Source organism: Nomascus leucogenys, chromosome 13 (assembly GCF_006542625.1).
Source record: "Nomascus leucogenys isolate Asia chromosome 13, Asia_NLE_v1, whole genome shotgun sequence".
NCBI lineage: Eukaryota > Metazoa > Chordata > Mammalia > Primates > Hylobatidae > Nomascus > Nomascus leucogenys.
In genome coordinates this window covers 28,327,541-28,346,634 of record NC_044393.1, presented here as the reverse complement: position 1 = coordinate 28,346,634, position 19,094 = coordinate 28,327,541, and the positions used below count along the sequence as shown (strand labels likewise).

Genomic DNA, 19,094 nt, shown 5'->3' with positions numbered 1-19,094 from the left:
TCCTCTCATGCCCTGATCAAATTGTTACTGATTTTATTTTGGAGGGTTTATTTAGCCACTATATTAAAGCTACTTTCAGGCACACACACACACAAAAACTATAATGGAAGACAGTGACCATAACATGCGCCACATATGTGTGAAGATTAAGGTAGAGATGAACAACCTAACATCATTTATAAAAAAGATGAAAATACCTGAGCTGAATTTTTGTCAACATAAATATGAATAACTCCTCCATGTTTATTACATTCTTCAATCACATCATCCTTAATCTCAGTATCCCATCCGACTTCTTCTTCTCTGTAAGAAAGTATTAAGGACTCTTAAATACTATTGAAACTAACAAACTATATATTTACAAATGTATCAAAAAATTTAAATATTCTATGAATAAAAAAAAAATACTTTGGGAAAAAAAGCACATTGAGAGAACGTCTCTGCCCCAAAGAACACTGCAGTCTAGTATTGAAAAACAAATTTTCAATGGGGCCGGGCGCAGTGACTCATGCCTGTAATCCCAGCACTTTGGGAGGCCGAGGTGAGCAGATCACCAGAGGTCAGGAGACCAGCCTGGCCAAGATGGAGAAATCCGGTCTCTACTGAAAATACAAAATTTAGCCAGGAGTGGTGACAGGTGCCTGTAATCCCAGCTATTCAGGAGGCTGAAGCAGGAGAATTCCTTGAGCCCAGGAGGCGGAGGTTGTAGTGAGTCAGTATCAAATCCCTGCACGCCAGCCTAGGTGGCTCCGTCTCAAAAAAAAAAAAAAAAAAATTTAAAAAGATATAGATAGGGCTCTGGGGAAAATCAAAGCAAAATAAGATAGAAAATATTGATCCCATCCTACTTTATGACTGCATAACTTGAAAGTGACTTTTAAATAGTTAAATGGGCTAGGCGCAGCAGCTCATGCCTGTAATTCCAGCACTTTGGGAGGCTGAGGCGGGCACATCACTTGAGGTCAGGAGTTCAAGACCAGCCTGGCCAACATGGCGAAACCCCATCTCTACTATAAAAATACAAAAATCAGCCAGGCATCATGGCACACGCCTGTAATCCCAGCACTTTCGGATGCTGACGCGAGCAGATCACTTAAGGTCAGGAGTTCGAGACCAGCCTGGCCAACATGGCAAAACCCTGTCTCTACTAAAAACACAAAAGTAGTTGGGTGTGGTGGTGTGCCCTGTAATCCCAGCTACTCGGAAGGCATGAGAATTGCTTGAACCTGGGAGATGGAGGTTGCAGTGAGCTGAGATAGAGCCGGTGGCGCCACTGCACTCCAACCTGGAGTGAGACTCTGGCTCCAACAAAAAAAGTTAAATACTTCAATGCTATCAAACGATACTTACAACAAAAGTTTATCACCATTTCATAGATAAAACTAAAGTAAATTTGGTACTAGGAAAACAAAAGAATTCAAGACTCTTTGGATGAAACAGTCATACAATTGCCATTATATGAAATGTAACTTATCGAAATCGAAACAAAAATCTACATTTTGATTGGATGTACTATATTATAAATACGATTTATAAAACCAATGAGAAGAGTTAAAAAATAGCAGTCTAATCACTAGGTAGGCATAGTTACTAGCATTCTAATGTTAATAGTTATTAGCATCCTAATCATTAGCTAGGCATAGTTTCCGCACCTGGCCGAAAAGTTATTTTAAAAGGATCAAAACTATGCAGTTTCAAATGAAATATGGAAATAGCAGGCCGGGCACGGTGGCTCATGCCTGTAATCCCAGCACTTTGGGAGGCTAAGGTGGGCGGATCACCTCAGGTTGGGAGTTTGAGACCAGCCTGGACCAACATGGTGAAACCCCATCTCTACTAAAACTACAAAATTAGCCGGGTGTGGTGGCGCATGCCTGTAATCCCAGCCACTCAGGAGGGTGAGGCAGGAGAATTGCTTGAACCCGGGAGGTGGAGGTTGCAGTAAGCCAAGATCGCGCCATTGCACTCCAGCCTGGACAACAAGAGCGAAACTCCATCCTTTTTGTTTTCTTTAATGTAATCAATCATTTTATTATTTTCATCAACAACCAACACAGCAACACAAATTGACAGCCAGTCCTCAAGGGAACCTTTTTTGAAGTGAAGAACAAGGCCCTGACTGAGCTACCTACATGGAACATAGTATTTGCAATATGCAAATGGAGACCTAAAGGCTCATGATGGGAATAGAAAGTGGCTGTATACAGAGGAACAGAAACGAAGTGGAGTAATGGGAAGCTCAATCAACAACTGGCAACAAGCTAGGTTAGTAGTTTACCAAACTGGTCATCTATACAGTGCCTGAGTTTGGGTTCTGGGCCTGGATCACGTAAGAAAGGCGGCAAAGGCTGGGTGCCATGAATCACACCTGTAATCCCAGCACTTTGGAAATCTGTGGTGGGAGGATCTCTTAAAGCTAGCGCCTTGAAACCAGCCTTGGTAACAAAACCAAGCCCTTGTATCTAAAAAACAAAAGGGCAGGTAGATTCCACAGAAATAATGTTGCAGGAAGAGGGTGATAAAATACAGAAATGTCATACATAGCAAACCCTCAACTGCTGGCGAAACTCCATCTTTAAAAAAAAAAAAAAAAACAGAGAAATATGTAAAACTCTATTGACACCTTGATAGGAAATATCAAGAATAAAGTCCATTACTTACGTTTGAGGGTTAAACATGTTAGAGAGTTGGAAACATTGTGTTGCAAGTGGCTGAACAGAGGCAGCTGCAGCTAAAGCTGAAGCTAAAAAGAGAGAGAGAAAAATTAGTTTCATGGAAAATGCATGAAAGTATCCCTCATAAATACTTTAAAACGAAACCAAAAACCCACCCCAAGCATGTAACTAGGATGTCACTGGAGTATTTTAACTTATTTTATACTGCCACTAATGTATGTATCAGTAGCTTTTAGGTGCCAGAAAACTGAGGTAACCTAATACTTGAAACAGACATTCAGAAATCTGGGAGTCCTATTTTAACAGGAAAATTAAACTTTACGTGTTATCAAAATCAGTTCAATTAGACAAAATCTCAATATGCATCAATCCAAATAGACAAAGGATAAAACAGATTTGAGTTTATACCCAAATAAGAGAGGATAATAAAACAAAATCCTTTGAAATGCCAAATAAATCTATATCCTTTCCTATTTCTTAGCTTTCTGCCCATGAAGGTTTTTAAATCTACAAACTAATTATAAAAGAATTAAAAAACATATAAAATCATCCAAGTGTTTAAAGACAATATCCTAGAAAAATAAATCCTATTAACAATCCTATTAAGAAAAATAAATCCTATTAATAAATCAAATGTTTTAAAAATGTTTTAGCACAATAAAAGAACACTGAAAAGAGCAGCATATATGTGTAATATCCACTACTACCAAAACATACTGGAGTTTGAAGTTTAAAGAGCATTTTCCAAGACAGTTGCTCCAATGCTTTCACGTGATTTACAAAAATATTACCAGTAGCTGTTACAGAACTCACCGTAATCATATTATCTGACCAAATTTCATTCCAAAACATAATAACAAACAAAGCTAAGGATAAAACAGTGCATTAGAAATTACGGTAATTAAAATAAACGATCACTTAAAGTATCAGAAATAATACACCAAGAAATTAGGACTGTGCATGAAATATATCATAAATGATGACTTTCTGGTAGCATTACAACAAGTGCTTTAGCTTCTCTGTAACATGTAAGTATTTTTTCTTTCTTTAATAAAGTTTTATTTTAAATAAAACAAAATTTTAATATAACGTCAAATTCTACTAGAAAAAAAAAGATTCAAGAGTGTATAACTGCAAAAATGAAGCTCACTATGTAGCTTACAGAAGATACGGAAATATCCTTGAAAAAACTAGAAAGTCTAAACAGAACTGAGGAAGACTTGATTCTTCCAGTTTCTCAAGTTTAGTATGATTATATACTAAGAATACTAAAAAATATTAAGAAAACGTACTATACAAACATTCACGTTCAAGCTAGATCAATGCAGAACACAGTAAATCTAGGAAAATCTTTTAAAAATCTCTTAACAAAACAGCACTGAGTAGAAGCATCTTGTTTGTGAAAAAACTTAATTCTTGACTATGATGGAACATGACATATCTTTCTCATACAGAATCATTTCCCTAAACATTAAGCATACTCCTACAAAAGATATAGAACTTACATTAATAGCGAAATGCTCATGTCAAGCAACAGAGATTTAGTGATAACTAAAAACAAGAAATCATAGCCTACTTAATGAATGGTTTCTCTGAAATGTGCATGTAATTTAAATATGGATAAACCTCTTATTGCTTGGTACTGGCTTAAATAAATCACTGAGTACTATGTCTTAAGCAAAAAAGGTGAGTTTTATAGCGTGATTCATAACTTTATACTAAGACAACTGCCAGATTCCATGTTCTAAAATACTTGCCTACTCCTTAACAAGAGAATACTTCATTTCCTGACTTCTATATGCAACTTACCAACACTTAGAACACACAGATAGGCATAAAACAAAAACAAGGTTGAAAATTTTAAGCAAACTAAAGCAAAAAAAAATTGTTATTTTGATTTTTTTAAAGTCCGTTAACTTGGGTTAGGTCTTCTGAAATACAGACAGATTACTATGAGTATACCACTATGTGCCACTGTGTCAAAATTCGGTCCAAATTACTGGTATAAAAATATGACAATAAGTACAGAAAACTGTCTTACTACATTTAATTCTATTTCAAAGACAAAAATAAAAAATATGAACACTTCAACTCACCTTCAGTCTGCTGGGAAAGTCTTGTTTGCAAATCTATAACAAAAGAGAATTCTACAGCTCAGTGCAGGAACAATGAAGAGCCTCAACTAACAGGGTAAATGTCAGGAAAGTATTAATAAAAGAGGACTACAATAGCAGGGTTTATTCAAATGTACTTAGTAAAACCTGGCAGCAAAACCTCCTTCCCCATTCCTCATTGAGAAGGCTTTGGGGCCTTTTTTTCCCCCTCTTATCCTGGGAAACTTACTTTTCCCTCTCTCTTCCTAGACTAGACTACTCTTTCACATCTCAAGTGATCCTTTCCACTACACTACTATACAGTTGGGAATAATGGGAAATGGGGAAAGGGAAGCACACCGGTCAGAAAATGAGTGAAAAACCCTGATCTTGAGAATTCAATTCCAAGTACTTGGGAAATACAAGTATTTATATTTTAGTGGCCATAGTACTTAACACTTTAAAAGGATATTATAAAATTGTAAATACTGCACATCAAAAAGCTGTAACAGTTTCAATGATTTCCCAATTTAGGAAGAACATCACCATTGGGAAATACACCATTCCAACAGTATGCATATATTATTTTTTTAAGGACTTTTCAAAGATTTAACTTGTCAAATCTAGCCCATAATGGGGCAACTTGATTAATGATTTCCTGGCCTAGTGTAAAAATTTAGCAAGGCAGAAATAAAAATCTCTTGAGTTTTCTTAAAAGCTATGAAGTTTAGGAAAATGAAAACATCTAATCAGTATTAAAAATAAGAGGGATGTGACCAATATATTTTCTCATATAATTGTTAGATTTCTACAGTGCACGCCATCTTAAAGCTGCTACAGAGTGAAACAGTAGCAAGTCTGAACAGTAAATCTGCCACAGTGCTATAATGCTCTCTTGAAGTTTTTATAGAAATATACAACTTGATTCAGTAACCTAATTTTCATTAAAATTTGATTCAACTGCAACACTTTATTACCACATATATGGGTTTCTTGCAACATGGGCAAAAATGTACAGGGATCTGCAGCCCAAGTTATATTGGGATAAAATACCTGAGTCCTAGGTGCTCAAAATTGGCATCTCAGGGAGCTGAAGAAATGTAACTGGTGTATACTGAAGGAACTTGAAGATATGACCATGTGAACAGTGTCAATAAACTTTAAATAATAACAGAATTTGTCTTTTTTTTTCCTAAAATGGGAAAAAATGTATAGATATCAGAAATCCATGCTATTTTGTCTATCAACCCAATCCTAATTTCAAAAATGATTTGTCATATCATTTGTGACGAAGTAAAAAATAAAGCATGGGTTTCATAAAGATAAGGACTCTAACCTATTTTAGAAAGGGCCTATCAAACTGGCAGAATAAAATAATGTGGATATAGTGATGACCCATCCCTAGTTTCACTCAATAGCTTTAAAAGACTTAGGGGACAAGCACCTCAAACACAGTAAACACTCAACAATTTTATTTCAACAAGTTATATGTAATATTTTAATGACCACCATCTGGAGAAAAATACCCAGTTACACAGATATTCACCTAAAACGTGAGGGTTATTAATGCAGAAGAAATTTATAGCAAGTCTAATAAAACAGAATGATCTTTAAAATCATCTCTACCACCAGCACTAAAAAAGGGAATGTAACTAGATACATAGATAAAGGGTAGGGACACTATTGTCAGGAATCCATACGGAGCTTTAGGATTTTAGCTGACTACATTCAAACAATCTTAATATAAACTACACGATGAGAAAGAACCTGAGAGGTACATTCATACATAATAAAATAAAGGCTAACGGTAGAACTGATATTTAACAGTGGATCATCTTCAGTTAACTAAAGATTAAGAGCAAATCAATGTATCTGATACAGCATCCAGGGTGTAAGAAAATTGTCTATAAATGACACCTTTGTCACTGTATCAATTCCCTGAAGGCAGGAAGAAATCTTTCACCACCCTTTAGTGGAATACCTAGAACATGAACTAAAAATTTTCTATATTGTCAAAGAACAATATGAACAATGGGAAGCAATACAGGTAAAGTTTTCTGGTTAAAAAAAAAAAACCTTTCAAACTGTAATAATAGGGTATAAGTCTCTAAGTAATGAGTTTACTATCAATTAGAGCACGTACCAATCGACAATTAAAGGATCGAATAGCTAACACTATAAGCTCAAAATAAATTATATATTAATCCAATGGAATAAAGATACTTGAGGAGGGATCAAATGACTGTTAAATACACAAATGCCTTACTGGTTCTGATTCTTATAAGTATAAACTGGCTTCGTTGTCAGAAATTCTAGGGAGTAACTGCTTGTCAAATTTCAAGATAAGTCATACAATTTATAGAAAGGAAATGAAACCAAAGGCAGGTTTTCTAAAGGTAACTCACAACACTTAAGAACAACCACTAAGAAGGCAAAACAGTGAAAAAATAAATGTAAAAACAAAAATTATCTTCTACTTTAATTGAATATTGAGCTTTCAATCTAGAAGAAAATCATGAAGCAACCACAGGACCTCTTCATATATTCAGATGTGGTACTACCAGGGTCTAAATTATATCTTCTCAATTACAGTCTCACTTCATATATATATATAAGGTCAAAGGACCAGCCAGGTGAGGGGGCTCATGCCTGTAACCTAGGATTTTGGGAGGTCAAGGCAGGCAGGTCTCTACTAAAAATACAAAAATTAGCTGGGTGTGGTGGGAAATATCTGTGATCCCAGCTATGCAGGAGGCTGAGGCACCAGAATTCCTTGAACCCAGGAGGAAGAGGTTGACCACAGAGTGAGACTCCATCCCCCACCAACAAAATAACAAAAGGTTCCTCTTAAAATGTTCTAAAAGCATGTCTTTGACATTTCAAAATTAGATCCTATCGTATCTCCTAGATTTGGGTCAATGTAAAAATTACAGGTAATTAAATTAAGAAATGAGCGCCCAACGCAGTGGCTCACATCTGTAATCCCAGCACTTCGGGAGGCCAAGGTGGGCGGATCACTTGAGGTAAGGCATTTAAGACTAGCCTGGCCAACATGGTGAAACCCCATCTCTACTAAAAATATACCTGCTACTCGGGAGGCTGAGGCACGAGAACTGCTTGAACCTAGGAGGCACAGGTTGCAGTGAGCCGAGACTGCGCCACTGCACTCCAGCTCGGGCAACAGAGCAAGTCTACCGTTATCCAAAAAAAAAAAGAGGGGTTGGGGGGGCGCAGGGGAATGAGTGTTTTATGAACTAAATCCCTTTTTACACAATTGTAAAAACGTCAATTCACCCTTCTTTTCCTGTTGCCTCCAAAAGCTCCATCTCCCATTTCATGATCTTAAATTTTTATGTACAATAAAGAAAAATAACTGTCTCAACACTCTTAGTTTTAAGTAAAGCTTTTTTAAGTGCCTCTGGTATTTTCTGAATTCAAATATTACAAATATTTTTTCGATCAAACAACATACACCTTGTAGTATTCAATAAAACTGATATATTTTAAAAGAAACTTATGTCAATGAATTTCGACTAAAAACTGGGGTGCAAGGTTTAAAATTGTCCTGACAGCTCATTTTGATGCATGGTTAATTCTACCCTACGTCTCCACTTCCTTAAATAGAAGACTACAAACTAACAGGCTGTAAGTACTTGATGAATTGAATTCTCAGTAAGTCCTTTTAAATGTAAAAATTTGGAAAATTTTCGAATTAGATGAAAAAACGATTTAAAATTAGAAAAGATTCAATTCCTACCTGCCACAGCACCAAATGCCAAAGAGCCACTCATCTGTAGAGCTTGCTGTGCTGCTGGTGGAATCTGCAAACCTGTACCTGTAAAAGAATAGTCTTAAAGTTCTTACTATGTTGAGAGCAGAGAAACGAAGTTTCCTGGGTCATTAATATCATGATCACTTCACTAAAATAAATTGCAAGGAGGGCCGAGTGTGGTGGTTGACGCCTGTAACTTAGCTAGCACTCTGGGAGGCCAAGGGAGGTGGTTCACTTAAATCCCAGAGATTGAGACCAACCTGGGCAACAATTGTGAAACTCCATCTCTCGCTCTCTTTTTTTTTTGAGACAGAGTATCGCTCTTGTTGCACAGGCTCTTGTTGCCCAGGCTGGAGTGCAATGGCCCAATCTCGGCTCACTGCAACCTCCCCCTCCCAAGTTCAAGTGATTCTCCTGCCTCAGCCCCCTGAGTAGCTGGGATTACAGGCATGCGCCACCATGACCGGCTAATTTTTTATTTTTAGCAGAGAGGGTTTCTCCATGTTGGTCAGGCTGGTCTCGAACTCCTGAACTTAGGCGATCCACCCGCCACGGCCTCCCAAACTGCTGGGATTACAGTTGTGAGCTACCGCACCCGGCAGAAACCCCATCTCTTAAAAACAACCAACCAACCAACCAACCAAAAAAAAAAAAAAAACAAAAAAAAAACCACAGAAATTAGCCAGGTGTGGTGGTGGTGGTTTGCAACTGTTAGTCCCAGCTATTTAGAGATTAGGGTGGGAGGATGGCTTCAGCCAAAGAGGCAGAGGTTGCGGTGAGCCAGGATCGCACAACTGCACTCCAAATTGGGCAACAGAGCCAGACCCTGCATCAAAAAATAAGAAATTACAAAAAGAAAAACTTGTAACATTATAATAGCTGCAACTAAATTTATTCCTAAGTATGACATATAAACATTACATAAAGGAAAAGAAATCTTGCAAATTATGCTGTGGCGTTCAAAACACATAATATAGATTTCCATACATTAATACAAGGCACATCATCTATAAAATAATATGCAGTGTGACCAAGGATAACGCCAACTACAAAATAAGATAAAATCTTTTTCCCTTTCTTAGTTTACATGGCTACCTTTCTTTTCCACTACAATACTCACAGTAAATCATTCATAATAGCAAGAAACATTTACCCTCTGCAAGTCTTGCCATTAACTGAAGACGACCAGTTGTTCCCAAATCAATTCCAGTTCTTTCCAGTTCATCACTGTCCAAAAATGAACTAGCACTCGAAGCATCAGTACGTTCAGTAACATGACCAACTTTCATTGGTCTTCCTGCTAGTTCAAATCCATTAAGTTGTTCCAAAGCCTTTTTGGCACATTCTGAGTCAGAAAACTGTATGATGGGGGAGGCAAGGACAGGAGACAGTGTTTTAGTTTTTAAAATATAAACTATACTTAAAAATCTATTTATATTTTTAGCATATTCAATAATTACTCCTGAATACTAAGGCAGAAATTACAAGCTGTATAAGTAGCAAACATAATATACATGACAACAACACTAGCTAATGCAAATTAGGCTTGTTGATGTGGTAGTTTAAATAAAAGATATTACAAGTAATGACAACTTTATATTTGAGAACATGGGGATTGTGGTTAGAAAATGTGAAAACTGGCTGGGTGCAGTGGCTCACACCTGTAATCTCAACACTTGGGGAGGCCTAGGCAGGCAGATCACCTGAGGTAGAATTTAGTACTTTTCTAATAAAAATGTGCCCAGGGACAAAATAGTCAATATAATCCTCATATATAAAACACTAAATACTTCATACATAAGCAATTAAATATGTAACTTGATATAAATTACATATACATAAAATTTTGGTTCACACATATACCCACAATGGCTATTTGGAGAAAAAGAAAAGGTGGAAAATATCCACTCTAAAGTTACTAGAATAAAAAAATAAAATTGGTGAGCTATGTTTCATAAATTTTCTCCTTTCACCAGTTCATTGACGTAGGTAACAGCCCAATGACCAGTAAGTTAAACAGATTTGCTATCAACATAGCAACAGACTTACATTTTATTGAAATGTAGATATAAGCTAACGATTTTAATTTCCTGATAGAGATATATAATGTACTTTAAAAAATACTATGTTTCCAGGACCTTAAAAGGTTATAGAGCTCACACATCTGAAAAAAGTTCCACCATGTATATGAGTTTCATAACATGAGTGGCACCATCTCGGCTCATTGCAACTTCCGCCTCCTGGGTTTAGGCAATTCTTCCTCACCCTCCCTAGATGATAGGATTATAGGCGCCGGCCACCACGCCCGGTTAATTTTTTATATTTTTAGTAGAGATGAGGTTGCACCATGTTTGCCGGGATGGTCTTGATCTCCAGACCTCAGGTGATCCACCCCTCTCGGCCTCCCAAAATGCTGGCATTACAGGCGTGAGCCACCATGCACAGCCCAAAACACTTGACAAGACAATTCTGGTCTTGGTTGTGAGGTATGTACATTAAAAAAAGGATCTTAAGTAAAAAAGAATCGTTAACAGACCTTCATTTATTTAACTGTTAAGAATGTGTCAAAAGGTTATCAGAGATGGACGTATAAAACATTCAATTATATGAATAGCTGGCTGACCATATATATATTCTATATGTATATATAGCATATAGTAAAGGATAATAGGAACACAGTAATACATTGGATCCTTGTCCCCTCTAAACCTCATGTTGAAATGTGATCCCCACTGTGGAAGGTGTGACTTGGCAAGAGGTATGACAAGGCAGATCCCTCATGAATGGCTTGGTGCACTCCCCCCTGCTAATGGGCGAGGGTCCTTGCTCTGTTACTTCACAGGACATCTTCCTCTCTCTTCCTCTCCCTCTCTCCAAGTGACACACCTGCTCCTCCAAGCAATAACCACAAGTAAAGGCTCTGCGAAGCACGAGTAACAGCTTCCTGAGGCCACCACAGAATCTGAGCAGCTCTTAGTGTCATGTTTGCATGGCCTGCAGAACCTAATAAACCTATTTTCTTAAATTATTTTATATTTATTCATTTTTACTTTTATTTTTTTTCGAGGCAGAGTCTTACTCTGTTGCCCAGGCTGGAGCGCTGGAACGCAATAGCACAATCTTGGCTCACTGCAATCTCCATATCCTGGGTTCAAGCAATTCTCCTGCCTCAGTCTCACGAGTAGGTGGGATTACAGTTGAGCACCACCATGCCCAGCTAATTTTTGTATTTTTAGTAGAGACGGGGTTTCGCCATGTTGGCCAGGCTGGTCTCAACTGCACTCCAGCCTGGGCAACAGAGTAAGACTCTAGCTCATGAAACAAGTTAATTAATTAAAAATTAAAAGCCAGAAGCAGAGCTTCATGCATATAATCCCAGCACTTTTTGAGAGGCTGAAGTGGGAGATCACTTGAGCCGAGGAGTTTGACACCAGCCAAACCAACACAGTAAGACTCGTCTCTAATAAAAAAAAATTTTTCTTTATAAAGTATCCAGTCTTAAGTATTACTTTATACCAACACACAATGGACTAACACATCGTCTAATAAACTTTCATCATATAATAAATGGTAAGCGCTGCTTACTAAAAAGTAGCAACTGTGTGAAATACTATTTATTTATTTATTTATTTATTTTGAGACGGAGTCTCACTCTTGTTCTCCAGGCTAGAGTGCAGTGGTGCGATCTCGGCTCACTGCAACCCCCGCCTCCCCGATTCAAGCAACTCTCCTGCCTCAGCCTCCCGTGTAGCAGGGATTACAGGCGCCCGCCACCATGCCTGGCTAGTTTTTGTACTTTTAAGTAGAGATAGGGTTTCGCCATGTTGGCCAGGCTGGTGTTCTCAGTTGATCCACCCGCCTCGGCCTCCCAAAGTGCTGGGATTACAGGAGTGAGCCACCGCGCCTGGCCACAAAAACTAATTTAAAGCACTTGAAAATATTAAACATGCCACCTTCCCCACCATTATTAACTATTATTGTACTTCTACTATGCAACTTGGATCAAAAAATTTTAGGAGTTCCTAAGTGTGATGATTTGGTTTTCACATTCATGTGTGAGCTGTGCCTGCCTTTTCTTACAAGGGCATATTACCCTTTGCTGTGAAAAAAACTTTTTTGATCGGACATAGAGGCTCAGTCCTGTAATCCCAGCAGTTTGGAAGGCTAAGGTGGGACATCACTTAAGGCCAGGAGCTAGAGACTGATCTGAGCAACATAGCAAACGCAGTTAAACAAAACAAACAAACAAAACCCCTAAGTAATATAATTATGGTAATTACTTACTGTAATAAATCCATATCCCTTGGATCGACCAGTTTCACTGTCCATCATCAGCTGGATACTTTCAATCTATAATTGAAAAGCATAATTACTATTTAACTCAAAAGCAGAATACAAAACTACTTTATTCCCTGAGACATGGTTTTAAAAATCTACCAGTCTCCTCATCCTACAAAATAGAAGACTTACCACAAAACTTCATCACCAAGAAGTCTTTTTAAAGTCTAGAAACTATAATTTTATATTTAAAATGAAAAAAATTAGGCTGGGCATGGTGGTTGGCGCCTGTAATCCCAGCATTTTGGGAGGCTGAGGGAGGCGGATCACCAGAGGTCAGGAGTTTGGGACCAGCCTGGCCAACATGATGAAATCAGGTCTCCACCAAAAATACAAAAATTGTCTGGGCTTGGTGGCACAAGCCTGTACGCCCCAGCTATTCGGAATGCTGAAGCAGGAGAATAGCTTGAACCCGGGAGGCAGAGGTTGCAACGAGCCCAGAGCACGTCACTGTACTCCAGCCCAGACAACAGAACAAGACCTGGTCTCAAAATAAAATAAAATAAAATAAACTCTAGAAACTTCCCAAGCGAGAAATTATGCATTGGGGAGCAGAGGGGAGAAAAAAAACTATGATTTTAACCTAAGATTAACTTTTATATCAATACTAAATCACTGAAAAACAGAAATCCTTTGTAAATTACCATTAGAAGGTAGAAACAATATCAACATGTTTCCTTCCCACTATGCTAAAAACACCAAGCAGTAACTTCCAATTATACCAGACAGAATCGTAAAAATGGAATAACTAAAAGTTATTCCAATGCATTTGGCGATATACAATGAATTTGGCGATAACTGCACAATTCTGTGAATGGTACTAACTAAAAACCAGTGAGTTTACGTTCAATCAGTGAACTGTAACACAATCTCCCAATTTAGCTGTCCATTAAAAAAAGGTATGAAAAATTAAAACAGAGCATCCAGCCAGGTGGGTTGGCTCAGGTCTGTAATCCCAGCACTTTGGGAGGCAGGAGGATCCCATGTTAAGGAGGTGGACACTACACAGTGAGCTTGCATCATGCTGTTGCACTCCAGCCTCAGTCACAGGCGGAGACTCTGTCTCAAACAAGGAAGGAACTTTTTTTTTTGAGACGGAGTCTCGCTCTGTCGCCCAGGCTGGAGTGCAGTAGCGTGATCTCGGCTCACTGCCAGCTCTGCCTCCCGGGTTCACACCATCCTCCTGCCTCAGCCTCCCAAGTAGCTGGGACTACAGGCACCTGCCACCACGCCCAGCTAAATTTTTTGTATTTTTAGTATAGACAGGGTTTCACTGCATTAGCCAGGATGATCTTGATCTCCTGACCTCGTGATCCATCCGCCTCGGCCTCCCAAAGTGCTGGGATTACAGGCGTCAGCCACTGTGCCCAGCCCAAGGAAGGAACTTTTAATGTTAAGTATATTTTACCAAAATTTTAAAAAAGAGACGGAAAGTTTATTTGCTAGTATTTGCTAAGCCACAGAAAGTCTATGGAAGGATGTAAAAAAACAAAACAAAACAAAAAAACGGGTAAGGGCTGCCTCTAGAAAAGGGGTAGTCGTGGATGAAGCGGGGCTATGATAGGGATAAGATATTCTAGGAGCATTAGCTAGCAAAAAATAAACAATATAAACATTTAGGCTGGGCTTGGTGGCTGACACCTGTAGGTGTGAGCTGAGGTGGGCAGATTACCTGAGCTCAGGAGTTCGAGACCAGCCTGGGCACCACGGTGAAACCCTGTCTCTACTAAAACACAAAAAATTAGGTTGGGCTCAGTGGCTCATGCCTGTAATCCCACCACTTTCGGAGGCTGAGAAGGGCGAATCACCAGAGGTTGGGAGTTCGAGACCAGCCTGACCAACATGGAGAAAAACTCTGTCTCTACTAAAAATACAAAATTAGCAGGGCATGGTGGCGCATGCCTGTAATTCCAGCTACTTGGGAGGCTGAGGCAGGAGAATCACTTGAACCTGGGAGATGGGGGTTGCGGTGAGCTGAGATCATGCCATTGCACTCCAGCCTGGGCAACAAGAGCAAAACTCCAGCTCAAAAAAAAAAATAAATAAATAACCAGGCGTGGCGGCATGCACCTATAATCCCAGCTGCTAGGGAAGCTGTAGAAGAATTGCTTGAACCTGGGATGCAGAGGTTGCAGTGAGCTACCACACTCCAGCCCAGGCAACAGAGCAGGACTCAGATTCCAAAAAAAAAAAAAATAAACTAAATAAACCTTTAAAAAGGGCTTCTTATTAAAGCTGCTACATTATGTTTACTGGAGTTGGGCACTTAATACATACTAATTGTTCTAGGGCAAAGGTAAGCAAACTACATATACCCCATGAACCAACTCCAGCTTGACTTGTTTTATAAATGTTTCTCCTGTCTGAGCCTCCAGAGTAAGCTGGAACTACAGGCATATGCCACCCAAGACCAGGTAATTCTTGTATTTTTAGTAGAGAAGAGGTTTCACCACGTTGGCCAGGCTGGTCTCAAACTCCTGACTTCAAGCGATCCACCCGACTCAACCCCCAAAAGTGCTGGGATCACAGGCATGAGCCATTGTGCCCACCCCATACTCAATTTCTTAATAGCTTACAGCTGTTTGGAAGAGAGTTGAGTACTTGCAACAAGACCATATGGCACTGAAAACCTAAAATGGGTCCGGGCGCAGTGGCTCACGCCTGTAATGACAACACTTTGGGAGACCGAGGCGGGTAGATCACCTGAGGTCAGGAGTTCGAGACCAACCTGACCAACATACCAAAAATTAGCTGGGCGTGGTGATCAGAGCCTGTAATCCCAGCTGCTCAGGAAGCTGAGGCAGGAGAATCAATTGAACCCGGGAGGCGGAGGTTGCAGTAAAGCCGAGACTGCACCACTGCACTCCGACCTAGGCGCAAGGAGTGAAACTCCCATCTCAAAATTTAAGAAACAGTTTGACAAATCATACTCTAGAGTAATAAAAATAATTTAAATATCAACTGTTTCCTGATGTTCAGTTTTATATGGTACACAGATTTCTCAAATATCCATGATTATTCTTTTTCTTTTCTTTCTTTTTTTTTTTTTGGAGACACTCTGGCTCTGTTATCCAGGCGTGATCTCGGCTCACTGCAATCTCCACCGCCCGGGTTGAAGTGACTCTCCTGCCTCAGCCTACTAAGTAGCTGGGATTAGAGGGATGCGCCACCACGCCCACCTAATTTTTCTATTTTTAGTAGAGACAAGGTTTTACCACGTTGGCCAAGCTGGTCTCAAACTCCTAACCTCAAGCGATCCACCTGCCTCAGGCTCCCAAAGAGATGGGATTACAGGTGTGAGCCACTGCACCCGGCCGGTGAATATATTTTTAAAAGTCATTTTATTTGTTCTATCTAGCTCCTTTTAAATTTATGCCTTTTGCTAAAATTATTGAGTGGAAAAGGTTCATTCCTCACAGTGACAGGACAGTCTTGGAAACTGTCTCTCCTTAACACAGAACTAGCTGGACACTCTTGGTTTAGGTAGATAGCACAAAGTCCTCTAGCACAAAAGCCAAGCTGCTGTGAATTGAGCTCAAGACCACAATGCCAGACACAAGGCCTCATGGAGCCTGGGAAGCAGATCAAGCTGGTTCCTGACTTTGCCACGTAACAGCTCATGTGGCCCCAACTGCTCTGAACTTCGTTTCTCCATATAGCACAAAATGGCATGTCAACCTCCACCTAAGATCCATGTTACTGATAGAAAAGTCAGTGGAGGCCAGGTCCAGTGGCTCACACCTGTAATCCCAGCACTTTGGGAGGCCGAAGCAGATCACCTGAGGTCAGGAGTACGAGACCAACCTGGTAAAGCCCTGTCTCTTAAAAAAAAAAAAAAAAATTAGTCGAGCGTGATGGCAGGCACCTGTAAACCCAACTACTCGGGAGGCTAAAGCAGGAGAATCGCTTGAACACAGAGGAGGAGGAGTTTGCAGCGAGGTGAGATTGTGCCACTGCACTCCAGCCTGGGCAACAGAATAAGACTCTGTCTCAAAAAGTCAATGGAGAAAGTACCAGAGTGGATCAGAAGTGGATCACATACTGTTAGGCAGAACAGCCTTGCCAGAGGAGCATTCACCCACTGAAGATTTCAACAGACAGAAAAACGGCAAATCTAATCAGGCTACCAAGGCCTGGAACTGAGCACATAACCAGGGAGACGAAGTCTTTTTTTTTTTTTTTTTTTTTTTTTTGAGACGGAGTCTCGCTCTGTCGCCCAGGCTGGAGTGCAGGGTGCAATCTCGGCTCACTGCAAGCTCTGCCTCCCGGGTTCACGCCATTCTCCTGCCTCAGCCTCTCCGAGTAGCTGGGACTACAGGACCTCGTGATCTGCCCGCCTCGGCCTCCCAAAGTGCTGGGATTACAAGCGTGAGCCACCGCACCCGGCCGGGTAAAGTCTTTTTAATTTCTTTTAAGATAAGAGTAAGAGTCTTGACCCTTTTCCTCAGCTGCGGCCAAGGTGCTCCGTCCTTCCAAGGAAGCTAAGGCCGCGTTGGGGTGAGGCCCTCACTTCATCCAGCAACTAGCACAGCGTCCGGCAGCGCCAGCCCTACACTCGCCCACGCCATAGCGTCCATCTCCGAGCTTGCCTGCATCTACTCGGCCCTCATTCTGCACGATGATGAGGTGACAGTCACGGAGAATAAGATCAATGCCCTCATTAAAGCAGCCAGTGTAAATGTTGAACCTTTTTGGCCTGGCTTGTTTGCGAAGGCCCTGGCCAACGTCAACATTGGGAGCCTCATCTGCAATGTAGGGGCCGGTGGACCTGCTCCAGCAGCTGGTGCTGCACCCGCAGGAGGTCCTGCCCCCTCCACTGCTGCTGCTCCAGCTGAGGAGAAGAAAGTGGAAGCAAAGAAAGAAGAATCCAAGGAGTCTGATGATGACATGGGCTTTGGTCTTTTTGACTAAACCTCTTTTATAACGTGTTCAATAAAAAGTTGAACTTTAAAAAAAAAAAAAAAAGATAAGAGTCTCGCCAGGCTGGAGTGCAGTGGTGCCATCTCGGCTCACTGCAACCTCTGCCTCCTGTATTCAAGCAATTCTGCTGCCTCGACCTCCTGAGTAGCTGGGAACACAGAGACGCACCACCATGCCAAGCTAATTTTTGTATTTTTAACAGAGACGTGGTTTCACCATGTTGGCCAGGATGGTCTTGAACTCTTGATCTCATAATCCACCCACCTCGGCCTCCCTCCCACAGTGCTGGGGTTACAGGTATGAGCCACTGCACCCAGCCAACAGAGAAGAATCTTAAGATATTCAACTTTCTTTTAAAAACAATCTTTAAAAAAAAATCCTACTAAAAAATAATAGTCTTCGTATGATTTAACAATTTTCCTTCTTTTCACACAGGATCACACTGTTACCCAAGGTGGAGTGAAGTGGCATAATCATGGCTCACTGCAACCTTGAACTCCTGGGCTAAAGTCATCCTCCTGCCTCAGCACCCCAAGTAGCTGGAATTACAGGCATGAGCCACCATGCCCAGCCAACGTGGACTTTTTAATAACTCTAATACCCATTATGCATTTCACATGGCATTATGAATAACAGTAACATTCTTTAAGTATCTTCTATCAAGTGACCTATTTTAATCTGTTGTCACAGCAATTTTTATAAAACCAGCCCTTATCCTCTTAATATTAATCTCACAGAAAGATAACAAAGCAAGACATACGGAAATTACGTAGTTATACTCAGATCAACAACCTACTGAAGATTCATTGAAGAACGTGGACTTACCCTTCCAAAAGGCTCAAAGATCCCACGAAGCATATCTTCAGTTATGTTGAAGTGTAATGAGCCCACATAAAGCCTCATAGGTCCAGCACTTCCCTTTTGTAAATTGTTTGCCATTGCTGCAGCTCTGTTTTTTTCTGCCTAGAAGACAAAATACACGTCACATAGAGATAATACAGAGCAGTTTAAAGACATACACCTTCTATTTGCATAACAACTAATGTCAAAGTTTAGAGTGATAAAAATACTACCCTACGAAAGTCAGATACTACGGATCAACATAATAGGAGGCATCTAGAACATGCAAAATTCAGAGAGAGGAAGTAGATTACATTTTACCAAGGGCCTGCAGGAAATTAGGGAGTTACAGCTTTAAGAGTACAGTTTCTGGCCGGGCGCGATGGCTCACACCTGTAATCCCAGCACTTTGGTAGGCTAAAGCAGCCAGATCACAAGGTCAAGAGATTGAGACCA

At 40.1% G+C, this 19,094-nt stretch overlaps 1 protein-coding gene, 1 non-coding gene and 1 pseudogene across 7 annotated transcripts in view; 2 read left to right on the top strand and 1 right to left on the bottom strand.

Moving 5' to 3' along the window:
* RBM39 (RNA binding motif protein 39) overlaps nt 1-19,094 on the bottom strand; it is a 41,367-nt gene that overhangs the window by 1,410 nt on the left and 20,863 nt on the right. For 4 of the 5 annotated variants that reach the window (XM_030826529.1, XM_030826528.1, XM_030826525.1 and 1 more), the window contains 7 exons: nt 18,624-18,761; nt 12,825-12,890; nt 9,694-9,898; nt 8,526-8,603; nt 4,772-4,822; nt 2,662-2,743; nt 198-303 (listed from right to left, as the gene is read on the bottom strand). In XM_030826529.1, coding sequence (XP_030682389.1) covers nt 198-303; nt 2,662-2,743; nt 4,772-4,822; nt 8,526-8,603; nt 9,694-9,898; nt 12,825-12,890; nt 18,624-18,761 — 726 coding nt within the window. The remainder of the gene's footprint in view (nt 1-197; nt 304-2,661; nt 2,744-4,771; nt 4,823-8,525; nt 8,604-9,693; nt 9,899-12,824; nt 12,891-18,623; nt 18,762-19,094) is intronic. The other variant, XM_030826526.1, reaches the window with a different exon arrangement.
* LOC115838165 lies at nt 12,548-12,647 on the top strand. The gene has a single exon (XR_004033204.1). It is a non-coding gene; the product is annotated as a small nucleolar RNA U13 (small nucleolar RNA).
* On the top strand, nt 13,565-17,821 carry LOC105740659 (annotated as a pseudogene). Its single transcript, XR_004033046.1, has 2 exons — nt 13,565-13,583; nt 17,365-17,821. The product of XR_004033046.1 is annotated as a 60S acidic ribosomal protein P1 pseudogene (transcript).